The following is a 12,518-nucleotide window of genomic DNA, read 5'->3' as shown; positions in this document are numbered from 1 at the left end:
TAATTTGCAGTCATATTGGTAGGTTAGAATGCTAGCGAAGGGGCTGTAGTACATGAATTAAGTGAATGAGGAAGTAACTGCGGTGCAGAACAGTCAGAAAACTTTACTTTGTTCCTTTTACATTATCAAAACTGTGTTATGTACAACTGAAGTTTGATTTACGTATTTCATTTTTAGTTGCGGATGAGCAGTGAACCATTGAGCCTGAGCGGATAGCAGTTACATTGCAGAGCAGCGGATAAATGTTCTGATGGTGTTGCAGGGGCCCGGAGACAACTGCAATGTTTTTGCATCGTGCGGAATCGGCATGGACTGCCGGGACAAAAAATGTTCCGGTTGCTCTTTGAAGACTCTAGAATGCTATTTCGAGAGTTTTCCCTTGTCAGAAGAGGAATGATGCTGGCATAATAAGGGGACGTCTGAATATTTGCTAAGACGTCCCTACTTTCAACTGACACATACTCGTCTAGTTCTTTTGAAGAATCTTGCATCGTCTTTATGTTGTTATCATAATACTATGGAGGGCCTTACGTGCGTTAATATAGACACAAATGAATAATTTTCTCTCTTCTTGTTCTGTCTCTCTATATTTAGTTTCTTTCACAATAAACTTAATGGCAGCATCTTGTTATTTTCTTTTGTTTTATTTTTCTCCTATTCCTTTTTCCGTCTTCTTTCGACACTTCCTTTCGACTGCCAGCAGTCTACATCTTGTAGCAGCCGTCTCCTCTTGTACTGTTGTTTACTGAACTAACTCACTCTATGCGGCTTCCATGACGATGCACCTCTTTCTGGTGTCTTGAATTTTCCAGCAAATATATTTTAATGGTCTCATGTCTTTCCTAGTAAGTTTACTTTTTCTTACATTTTGTGCTTAGGTATTGCGTGAAATCTCAACTATCCTTGTCGCCGCAAGTAGCGTAACAAAAATTCGATTATCACCTGGCAGACAGTGACGCGGTGAACGTTGGAGCAAATAAAAGTTCCAAGGTGTCGGCAGTTACTCTATTAAAGTGGTGAACAGCTGGTTAAAAACAGGATTCTAATTACAGAAATACCGAAAGAGAGAAAACTGTAAGACAAGCAACAGTCAAACATTGTGTTTAATGGCTCGGTCTGAAGGCTTCAAGCGATGAGAGCCAAGTGGCTGTCCGCGTTGGGTTCTTCTAAATAGTTTTTGTGTGTCCATCCTTCTGACTGGAGATTTGAGGCACTTCGCCCGCTCACTTATGTGGTAAAATGGAACACCTTCTGCTGTCCTTACGAAGTTATTTATTATATGGTTGCCAGATTCGGTGCTTCAGTATACCATCTTCAGGCCCTAACTGACACTGAGAGGGTTATCTCCTATCGTATACACGATTCCATTAGTGGCCAAAATCTATGAACTGGTTTTCGCAGACTGCCTGTAACAACGATGTTGTGTCTCCGACCATCACCCACCAACTCCAATGTCGTAGCTGATGGTTGGTGACACAACATCATTGTTACAGGTAGTCTGCGAAAGCCAGTTCATAGATGTTGGCCACAGATGGAATTGTGTATACGATTGGAGTTAACCCCCTCAGCGTCAGTTAAGTCCTGAAGATGGTATACTGAAGTACCGAAACTGGCAGCTATATAATAAATAATATCGTAAGGACGACTGTAGGTGTTCCATTTTATTACGTCTTCTGAATAGGTTCAACCTACATGGCCTTAGGGTGCAGTATTTCACCCGAAAGTATTGCCTGCTATTTCAGGTGATGGTCCTATCTCCAAACGGCAGTACGTGACTGAGAGCGCTATTCACGCGCAGAACTCCTTCAGAGGGCGCCCATTGTACCCTCTGCTTGTGGCCCGATGTATTCAGCTCGCAAAAAGGAATATATTCCCGTTGATCGTCTTTGCTGTACTAAACCCGCCAGGATAGCCGAGAGCGCTAACGCGCTGCTTCCTGGACTTGGGTAGGCGCGCCGGCCCCGGATCGATCCGCCCGGCGGATTAATGACGGGGGCCGGTGTGCCGGCCAGCCTGGATGTGGATTTTAGGCGGTTTTCCACATCCCGCTAGGTGAATACCGGGCTGGTCGCCACGTTCCGCCTCAGTTACACGACTCGCCGACATCTGAACACGTTCGCACTATTCCATGAATTACACTAGGTGCAGACAGCTGGGGTACACTAATTCCGTCCCAGGGGGGACGGGGTGGCGGTAGGAAGGGCATCTGGCCACCCCTTCATACTAACCTTGCCAATTCTGTTGCTAACAATGCCGACCCTGCGTCAGTGCGGGACATGGCACCAGTGAAAGAAAGAAAGATCGTCTTTGCTGTACTCGTACCTTCGACAACTTTGGAGACGCCATGCATTTTATTTCTGCCCGTTTCACTTGCAGCAATTTAAACTGTCCTTTTATGTTCCTGCAGGAGCACACACATGGAAAGCGCCACATATTTGGAAGCAAAGAGCCAAATATTTATTTCGTCTTTCTTTCTCTAATCAAACGGAAATATAAATAACATCTAATATTTAAGAATAAGTCATATTTGTATTCGTAAGAAAGACCAAGAATGTGTTGAAAAGGCTAAGACGAAAGAAATAGCGTTTAGCTCGACGTGAAGCTAGTTTCTTTGAGTATATAATCCACGTCTGCATCCACTACGCTACAGTGAAGACTTGTGATTTTCGTTTTTTGTATTGGCTATCACAGTAGCTCTTGAATGCTTATATCGTTGATGCGTCATTAACTGACATTTAATTTTTGTGATAAATCTTCAACGTGTCGTTGCCCTCAGAGTGCATAACACTAGACGCTGGATCCTTTGAAGCAGCACACTGCTATGACACGCAAGTCAATATGGCATCTCCAAAGTTGTTGAAGATAGTAGTACATCAAGGGCCAACAGCAAAAATGTACCCATCTTTGTGAGAGGAATGCATCAGACAACAATGTGCACCAATTGTGTCTACTTGTCAGCCGCAGTATCTCAGACTGCAGCCTGGCGGGGAATCCAAATCACTGTGTGATGTAAAAACATCTGCCTACTGCTCTGGGATGGAATACGGTATCCCTAACAGGTTTGTGATCTTTATTGTGTGTACCACAACTATACAGGTACTGACAATATGCCTTCATTGTTGAGACCGAGATATTAGACACGCTGATGAATATTAGACACGCTGTAGTACAAGAAGAATATAAACAAACACCACTGAAGTATGGATATATCGGGCAACACTACTTGGTCCCTTTTCCCTCATACAGGAAGTGAGCTGTGTAGCTGAAGTAACATCTAAATATTTTTGTATTTACTTAGGAACGACCAGGAAACCTGCGAACCTGAGAAAATGGCGCCACCTTGCAGAACAGAGGTTAAATATTCTACTGGTGTTTCAGGGACCGGGAGAGAGATGCAGCGATTATGAGAGCTGCGGGGAAGGTTTGAGTTGTGCACAAAAGTTATGCGTCGGCTGCTCCCTGGCGACTATCCAGTGCTTCAGTATCGTTAGTCTTCCCCTGTCAGAAGAGGAATGAATGTGTCATATAGTAGCGACACGAATACATATTTATCTAAGATATATCTCCATTTAAGTGAGACAGCTTCCACACTCGACATACGGCTCTGTGAACTCGACCAGTTTGTTGAAGAAACATGACTCACTTTTATGTTGTCATCACAATACTTACATGTATTGATATAGACACAAGTGAGTAAATTTCTCTCTTCTTATTCTGTCTCTTTGTTCTTTTCTTTCACAATAAATACATTATCAGTATTCTTGTTATTTTCTATTGTTTTTATTTCTTTCTCCTATTCCTTTTTCCTTATTCTTGTCACACTGTCTTTCAGTTAACGACATTCTACATTTTGCTGCAAGCTTTTCCTTTACGTTACTGAACTAATTCGCTCTCTGCTCTTTACAAGTCTGCGGAAACACTCTCAACAATTTCTTGTCACTTCTCTTTCATGAATTAATACTAATAAACGGCTTTTATCGCACATCTGCATCTTTCCAGGAGAAACAGACTGATGATAGAGACTTCCAGATCTGTAATGGAACTTTCTGTGAACTAAACTTTCTGCCAATTCAGTTGCCTCCTTACCGAAAAAAAATAAGCGAAGTAATCAAACCGGTTTTTCAATAGAGCACTGAACAGCAGGCAGTGAGTTCCTGTTGCTAACATTTGGACAAATTTTCTTAAAGAGTTAACTCTGGATCTAAATAGTGTATAATTGAAAGGAAACAGCCCTCGGTCATTATTTTTAACGAATTAACCGGGTTTCAACACTGCTAGGAGTGTCTTCCACAGAATTAAAATCAAAGAATGGTCTATAACATGGTCACAGAATTATGACTAAAAAAGTATGATACAGAGTATAAGTACAGAATCATCGTGAAAGACTGGCAGTACTTATATGTAATGTATAGAATAATAAATATGCTAACAGGGCATTAGTCACAAATATATATAAGATAAAAAATTGTGATGGCGAGCCACTAAGGGCTGCTCGTTACTTACGCGGTTGCAGTCCGTTTGCGACCTTTGATTTAAATTCTGAGGAAGACACTCCTAGCAGTGTTGAAACCCGGTTAATTCGTTAGAAATAGTGACCGAGGGCTATTTTCTTTCAATTTTAACTATTCACGGTCTCTGAACGTGCAGCCATGTCTTTATATTTGCTTACAGGTAACATAGGGCCAAAGGCGTTACGAAACACAAGAAGAAATTTTGACTATAAACGGAACAAAATAAATCTGTAACTTCTGTAAACACGTAGAGTCACTCGGGAGATTGAAAAAACAACGAAGGTCTCAGTGAATTCTGTAATGGTTTTTCACTGGTAACACGGAGAGAAAATGACCGTCGAAGAACATGCTGCTCACAGCTGGTCACTGGATTCTGTAAAATGGCTGACGCCGAAGGGCAAACAATCAGCGGTGCTCTTGCTTAAACGAACTCCACGATATTTGGCTGGTGTTCTTTTGGGAAAGCTTTAGAGCTGGATTCTCGCTCCTTTTGAATTTGAGACCAGTGTCGTAATCGTCTCGACCTGTGGTAAGTACGCCAAACTCATGACAGATATAGGACTCACACTTTGTGGTTCAAATGGCTCTGAGCACTATGCAACTCAACTTCTGAGGTCATCAGTCGCCTAGAACTTAGAACTAATTAAACCTAACTAACCTAAGGACATCACACACATCCATGCCCAAGGCAGGATTCGAACCTGCGACCATAGCGGTCACGCGGTTCCAGACTGAAGCGCCTTTAACCGCACGGCCACACCGGCCGGCTTCACACTTTGTGAAAAGAGGTTCAGTTTCCACTCCGGATGTCCGGAGAATATGCAGTGCGCTAAAAATTAAAACGGGAAACATTCCGTGGGTGTACGGGGTGGAAGCGACCATTCATCCTCGTACTCACAGAACCAGTCATGGAGAATGCGAGCTGTGTGGTCTGCGGCCGTGTCCGCTTGCAACACAGCGTCACCATTGGAGAACAAACATTGTACCGTGGGATGGACCTGATCGTCCACAATGATCGCATGATTCTTGGCAGTAATGCGACCTTGCAGGGTAGTCATGGGACCAATGGAAAATCACCATATTATCGCCCAAATCATCACCGAACCCCCGACACGCTTCACTCTTGTCCAGAAGTAGGAAATTGTGTGCAACCAGACCCACCGGACTAAATGACATTCTCCCACTGCTCCTTAGTCGAGGTTTTTATGGCTTCGGCACAACGTTTTCCCGAGTGGCCGGCCGCTGCAGCCGAGCGGTTCTAGGCGCTTCAGTGTGGAATCGCGCGACCGGTACTGTCACAGGTTCGAATCATGCCTTGGGCATGGATGTGTTTGATGTCCGTAGGTTAGTTAGGTTTAAGTAGTTCTAAGTTCTAGGGGACTGATGACCTCAGATGTTAAGTCCCATAGTGCTCAGAGCCATTTGAACCAACCTGTTTCGAGTATTTACATCACCGCTGACTGGTTTTGGACTTCCACCTCGCCCTGCAAGTCCCTGCTTCGTGTTGTCTCGGTGCTGACAGTGTCCTACAGTGCGGCCTTTAGTTCGGTTGGTTTGTTGGTTGGTTCATTCGGGGGAGGGGAACAAACAGGGAGGTCATCGGTCTCATTGACTTAGGAAACGATGGGGAAGGAAATCGGCCGTGTCCCTTCAAAGGAACCATCCCGGCATTTGCCTGAAGCGATTTAGGGAAATCGTGGGAAACCTAAATCAGGATGGCCGGACGCGGGTTTCAACCGTCGTCCTCCCGAAAGCCAGTCCAGTGTGCTGATCACTGCGCCACCTCGCTCGGTATTTAGTTCGGCAGTGACCTTTACAGCTGTCCTCTCCTCATTTTTCGTCACAGTTCTCTCCAATGACCATCTGTCACGATCGGTCAACACATACTCCCGTCGGCGTTGTGACTTACCAGATGATGTTCCTTTGCTTTTCCTTTATGCAGTACAAGTCTTGCATATGATACCACTTGCAACGCCAGACACTTCTGCTCTCTTCGTTACGGAAGCACCCACCATACGTTCAACAATTCAGAGTGTTTCAAAAAGGATTTACAACTTTAAAAATCCATAAAAATTTATTGAAAGAAGGTGTAGAGCTGGGCTTAGTGTTATTCTGTAGGGAAACACATCAAGTTTTTTTTACCTTAAACTAAATGTTGTATCTCGCTTCCGTTTGTTATCCTGCACACATCCCATCGGAAGTCAGTTTCTTCCCCAAACTCGCTATAGCACTGCAGGTGGAACTTGTTCAGTGGTGGCGTAAATTCTTGCTCTAAGTCCAGGCAGAGAAGCCGACACAAGAGGTACAAACACGATATCGTTGATGAATCCCCATAAAAAATCAAGTGGTGTCAGATCTCGGGAATGTGGGAGCCATGCACTTGGCGCATCACGGGCAATCCATTGACCTGGAAAGTGGTCACTGAGAAAATCCTGGACGTCAGCCAGGTAATTGGGTGGTGCATCATCTTGCATGAAGTAACCATTTCGTTCTTGTTCATCTTCATTGATGGTTCTATGTCGAAAAAAAGGGGCCGTACACTTTGTTCTTGCTCAATGGACAAAAAACGTTCAGTTTAGGGCTACCATGAACATTTTGCAATGTTTGATGTGGATTTTCACTGCTCCAAATCCTACAGTTATGTGTGTTCTTCAAATCATTCTTCAAACCAAAACACACAGCTAGAACGCTCAGGTCCAGTGACCACAATTAACACTTGCAACGTAGCTGGCTTGGTTAGCATCTGCATTCATGTTCAAGCATGTATTTCTCAAAGTGTTTCCATATTTTTGCCCAACAGCTGTAGTTGTTTAGATAGAAGCTTTGCAATAGTGTGGCTAAAACTTTTTACGAAGACGTGCGTGCTAATGGCCCCAAGGAATTTGAAGCTGATTGCAGAACGATTTTACTGCTGCCAACATATATTTAGCTTAAGGGCCACGATGATAATATACTAGAAATTAAGGGACATATGGAGATATGTAGGCAGAAATTAAGGGTCATATGGAGGTATGTAGGCAGTCGCTGTATTTTCGAATGGAACAGGAAAGGAAGTGATTAGCGCAACCTCCACTACGTACCGTACGGTGGTTTCAGGAATATGTATGTAGATGAAGAAGTAGAAAAGATATAGACCTATAGCAAAATGACAGTGGGTGGGGAGAAACTGAAAACTGTAGAAAGTTATAAGTGCCTGGGTAGTGTGATACAGGAAAATGGCAAGAATCACCAAGAGATAAGTAAACGTGCAAGGCAAGGCGACTGCTTTGCGGGAATTGGGAGAAAATGATTGGGAACAAAGAACGCCCTCAGAGAAAAAAGGAGGTGATAACCGAACATATTGTATACGAGCTCTTTCGTACGCTGCAGAAACATGGGTTATGAATGAGAGGAGAAAAGGTAAAGGAGTGTAAAGCAGTTTTTGAGGAGTCAGATGGGCATAACAAAACTGGAAAAAATGAGAAATTGGAAGGGTTGGAGTGATAACATTTGAGGATTCTCTACGATAGAAGATTGAAGGTAAAAGGTAAAATGATATCAGCATTTGCAGATTAACTCAGTTAAGATGGGTGGCAAGGACAAGTGACTGGAAGGAGTGGAAAAAAACTGGAAAAAAGGAGCAGATTTAACCAGAGTAGCGACTGAGAGATGCTGTGAATACCGGAGGAAATGGAGAGATTGCTCTTCAAAGCAGACCCTGATAGTGAAGGAAGCCGTGCAAGATGATGATGACTGGTGCGTTATCATATTAATTTAGGATTTTATACAAAGCACACAGTGTATAGAAGTCTTACCCCGCTACACTCTTGATGAGAGTATCCGTGTTCACTGTAGGAGGCATGACCCATTATTAAGGAATACAAGGAACCAGTCAGCGATTGCATGAAGTAGAAAAGCGGCAGCATACTTGTATGAAGAAATTCGTTTCTTGAAGATACAGTTCATTGTTTCGTTTCACCGATCGAAATGCCCAACTCATTGCCACATTAGAGTCGTATTCGGGAGTCGCGAAAGTCAAATTCCCTTACGTCCATCAAGAGTTAAGTTTTCTGTGGTACCTGTAAACTATTCCAGATAAATTCCGTGGTAGTTCCATTGATGAGTCGAATTTCCCCATCCACGTGCAACTGAGCAATAGCTTCCTCTCTGATCACAACGCCATTGATGGTAACTTAAACAGTAACCTACCGTATTTTTCTTTCATTTCAACACTTTTTTCCCTTTTTTAACATGATGAGTGGATCTATTAATTCAGATCTGTTGATCTCTGCAAGTTGTAACATCCCTATTTGTCTGCCGGGAAATATGGTGTGGATTACATACTGTTCAAAGTATAAACAGTACATTCTAAAGCTTCTAAAGTAGATCTAATGCACTTTGTACAGCAGGTTAACCATTTCTGCTCTTCAAAAATACTATTATTAATATTCGACTTCCACAATTTTACCCTTGTACAGAGACTTTGTTCCATGGCTTATCAGATATTGGAATACGTGGCAAAAATATCGTTAGAGGTACTACTACCAGTTTATAGCGAAGGCGATATCATGACACTTACTACCAAGTAAGTATGTAGGATCACAAATTTATAGAGTGAAGGCAAGCAAGTGAACACATGAAAACTAAATGTATGCCAGGCCTCAAATTACCAGAAATGATCACGAAGAGATGAGCAGTTGGCCTGTATGTTCGCTTTATCGCTCTAGAGAAATCCTTTTGATTTTTATCAGTAGAGTCAATTAAAAGAATTAGTCTGTGCAAATGACACGGAGACATTTCCAACGTTACCTGAACCTTGTGTGCAGTTTGGAGATATTTAAAAGCGTAACGCAATTTATGTCCTCATGAGTTAATGTGTGACTCTGTGCAGAGGCAAGAGGCTAATTTGGTCGTTTGAGTTTGAGTTCACGACTTGTGGAAGAGTCCCATTAGGCGACGATTGCAAACAGAAAATATGCAACCTTACAGTATTGTATCAGTAACAACTCCAGATGAATCGTTTCCCGATATTTGTTCCTTTATTTTCGTCTAAGGAAACCGATCCTGAAATTTGTCCAATTTTGTAAAATTTTTGTTTAACTACAATGCTATAAATTCCTCGGAGAAACTTATATGATCATGTTGTATGTATGCGTCGTGTTTCGCCTCTGTGTCTGCCGTATAATTACCAGAGTTTATTTTGCGATAACGTACTAGGTTCATGACCTACGAAGCTGCTGTTAATTCACAGAAAATTAGTGGCCCAAACTTCGTGTCTGCAGCTCGTAGCGCGAAATCGTACTTCACTCGTTCGATAGCACAAGAAGTGTACATCTCTCGACAAAGTCGCTAGGGATTTGTCCTGTCTGTCTTGAGACTAATTAAGCCTGCAGCATTTGCACAATGAGGGGTAGCGTGCTGGGATGGAATAGAACAAGCAACAGGAAAAAATTGGGAATATAGCACAGCAGCAAAACTCACTGTAACTATAAAAGACTTAGTCACCCTTGCATGGAATGTTTGTGAGCAAAATTATTGATCACTGTTCTTTTTCTGTGTAGAAATTTAGATGCCCTTTGTTGATGAGTCTCTCTTAAGGAATTAATAGGTGACTCGCATATTACATAACAGTGTTGTACGTTTTTCAATTAGCGCCCCTACAACACTAAACTACCAGTATGAAGTTGTTTGGCATTATCAGCATCAGTTTTTTTTTTCATGACATACAGATTTCGTACCTGATTTTATTATTTTCAGTTTCTGAAGAAAATTAAGGATACCCTCAAACTGAAGATTGGTTTTAACACCGTAGTGTTTCACTAAGCTTAGGTGAATTGGAGATGATAGGTCCTTTCAGTCTTCTGGAATTTGCACTGACTTACTCAGCGAGTTATAGAGAGACGTACTGCTTCACGTCTTCTCCGAACCAGGGCACAACGTAACATTTTCAACATTACTAAAACATTTCCGCATGTGAAATAAGTGATAAGTGACGCGAAAAATATTTTGGGCTTATTATACACTTTTTAAAGGGTTGGTATTTACTTTCCTATTCTTACACGTCTACGCGTAAGCCACTTCTCAGGTCTTGATTTTAGAAACATGTGAAACAGCTCTTATTTGAACAAGTGTATTTAGTTACAGGAATACAAATAAATGCGAGCTGTAAGGAATGAATAGTAATGAATGTTAACGTAACTTCATACTTAATTATCAATTGTCCATTTATGTCTGCAATGAAGCATTTGGTAGAAGAGGCTTTCCAGGATATTTAAGAATCTGAACACCGTAGTTCGGAATGTACTGAATAACAGGAGAGTTAACAGAGTATCAGAGGTTTCAAGAGGTCTATCATGTAGATCCTCCTTTGATACCAGCTATATGGAAGCTCTATGCCTAAATATCGGGACATTGCTCGGAGAAAACGAGTCGTACTTGTGAGGTTTGTCAACGGAGACTACACTATTAGAACACCCTCCTTAAAAGCAACGAAAGAAAATTCTATTTTCCATCCTGGATGTCATAAAATCACTGTTATGTAGCCAGGTGAGCATTTCCAGTACATACTCCTATATTCGTCAGTTCGTACCGTCACCCTTTACTGATGTATACGTATCTTCGTCTGTCATTTTAATACGTAACAGTCGTAGTAAACACGAGCGAGAACAACGTGCCATACTTGTCAAAGCTTCAAAGTAACAATTCTGTTGCAGTGGCAGACGTACACAAACTTAAAACACGTAATATATCGAACAGAACATTGTTCTACCCGGGTTCATTTGACACCGTCCAGTTTACAGTAAGCTGTTCAGAGATATACTGGCAAACTGTCTCCCGTGCTCAGCTGCTCGCAACTATCGATATGTGCTGGAATCACAGTGCATTACTGTGCCTTTTGTCGATGTGATTAAAATTATCATCGTACATGTATTCCACCTTGTACTCTCTGAAACGGTAATGCTTGCGTCAAGTCAAAACTAAAAAATAAAAAATTTCACTTAATGAGATGTAAAATTTCCACAAACTTGACGCGGTTGTAACTGTCATGTGATAAAACACATGTAATTTAAGACTGTCTGGGAGCTTACTTGCACCCTATAAACCACTTTATTTCATCGAATACTCGGCCAAATTTCCGTAAAAATTTCATGTTACTTAATACCGTTTTTGGGGTTCTGTACCTCAATCGATAGTAGCAGAACCCTTACAGGATCACTTTTTTTCTCCTTTCGTCTGTCTGTCCGTCCGACTGTTAATAACCCTTTTCCTCAGGAACAAGCAGTCGTATCAAGTCCAAGTTAATGTCACACAATAAAGTCTACAGTCCTTTGATGATGTAGGGAACGGAAGCTTCTAAGTCAAAGCTATAAAAAGATACGGCGGTTTATTGATACTCGGATACTCATCAAAACCTATAGGTTACTTTCGGTTGACCTGGAATCATGAAATTTGGGTAGAAGCAAGATTTCACAGTGCAAGTAAAGCGAAAAATCCAAAAATTGTAAATTTTTATTGTAATACAAAAATTGTCATTTGCTATCTGTCTGTCCGTCCGTTTATCTGTTAAGACCCTATTTTTTCATTAACGGGTTGAGGTATCACATAGAAATTCAGGTCACATATTAAGGTCTATATTCCCTTGACGATGTAACAAATGTAAGCTTCTACGTGAATGTAAACAAAAGATACTTTCATTTCTGTCACGTATTTTGATACTCGGAGACTCACTCATCAAAAACTGCAGGCGAGTCGTTCACCTATAACAATAAAATTTGGCAACAAGCGGAGTTACGCAGTGAAAGTAAAGGAAATAACACGTAAATTTCTAATTTTAATTACATAACACGAAAAAAAATTTTTTTGTATTTTGTTGTCTGACTCTGTCCATCTGTTAAAACCCGTTTTCCTCAGGAACGGGTAAGTGAATCAAGTTTAAATATATATCACGTACTAAGTTCTACGGTCCCTTGGCAGTTCAAACAATTTAACCCTCAAAACCTATAGGGAACTTACCGTTGACGTAGGATC

General features: G+C 41.6%; 1 protein-coding gene across 2 annotated transcripts in view; it reads left to right on the top strand.

Moving 5' to 3' along the window:
* LOC126187429 (neuroparsin-A) overlaps positions 1–12,518 on the top strand; it is a 147,825-nt gene that overhangs the window by 117,164 nt on the left and 18,143 nt on the right. Inside the window, exon 4 of one of the 2 annotated variants that reach the window (XM_049928503.1) lies at positions 3,379–3,758. The exons of the other annotated variant lie outside the window; for it this stretch is intronic. Within the exon in view, the coding sequence (XP_049784460.1) occupies positions 3,379–3,516 (138 nt within the window). The 3' untranslated portion in view covers positions 3,517–3,758. Of the gene's footprint in view, positions 1–3,378; positions 3,759–12,518 lie in introns of those variants that run through there. 2 annotated transcript variants of the gene reach the window in all.

The sequence above is a fragment of the Schistocerca cancellata genome, chromosome 5 (assembly GCF_023864275.1).
Source record: "Schistocerca cancellata isolate TAMUIC-IGC-003103 chromosome 5, iqSchCanc2.1, whole genome shotgun sequence".
Classification (NCBI taxonomy): domain Eukaryota; kingdom Metazoa; phylum Arthropoda; class Insecta; order Orthoptera; family Acrididae; genus Schistocerca; species Schistocerca cancellata.
The sequence above is the reverse complement of the archived record's forward strand: the minus strand, read 5'-3'. Positions and strand labels throughout refer to the sequence as shown.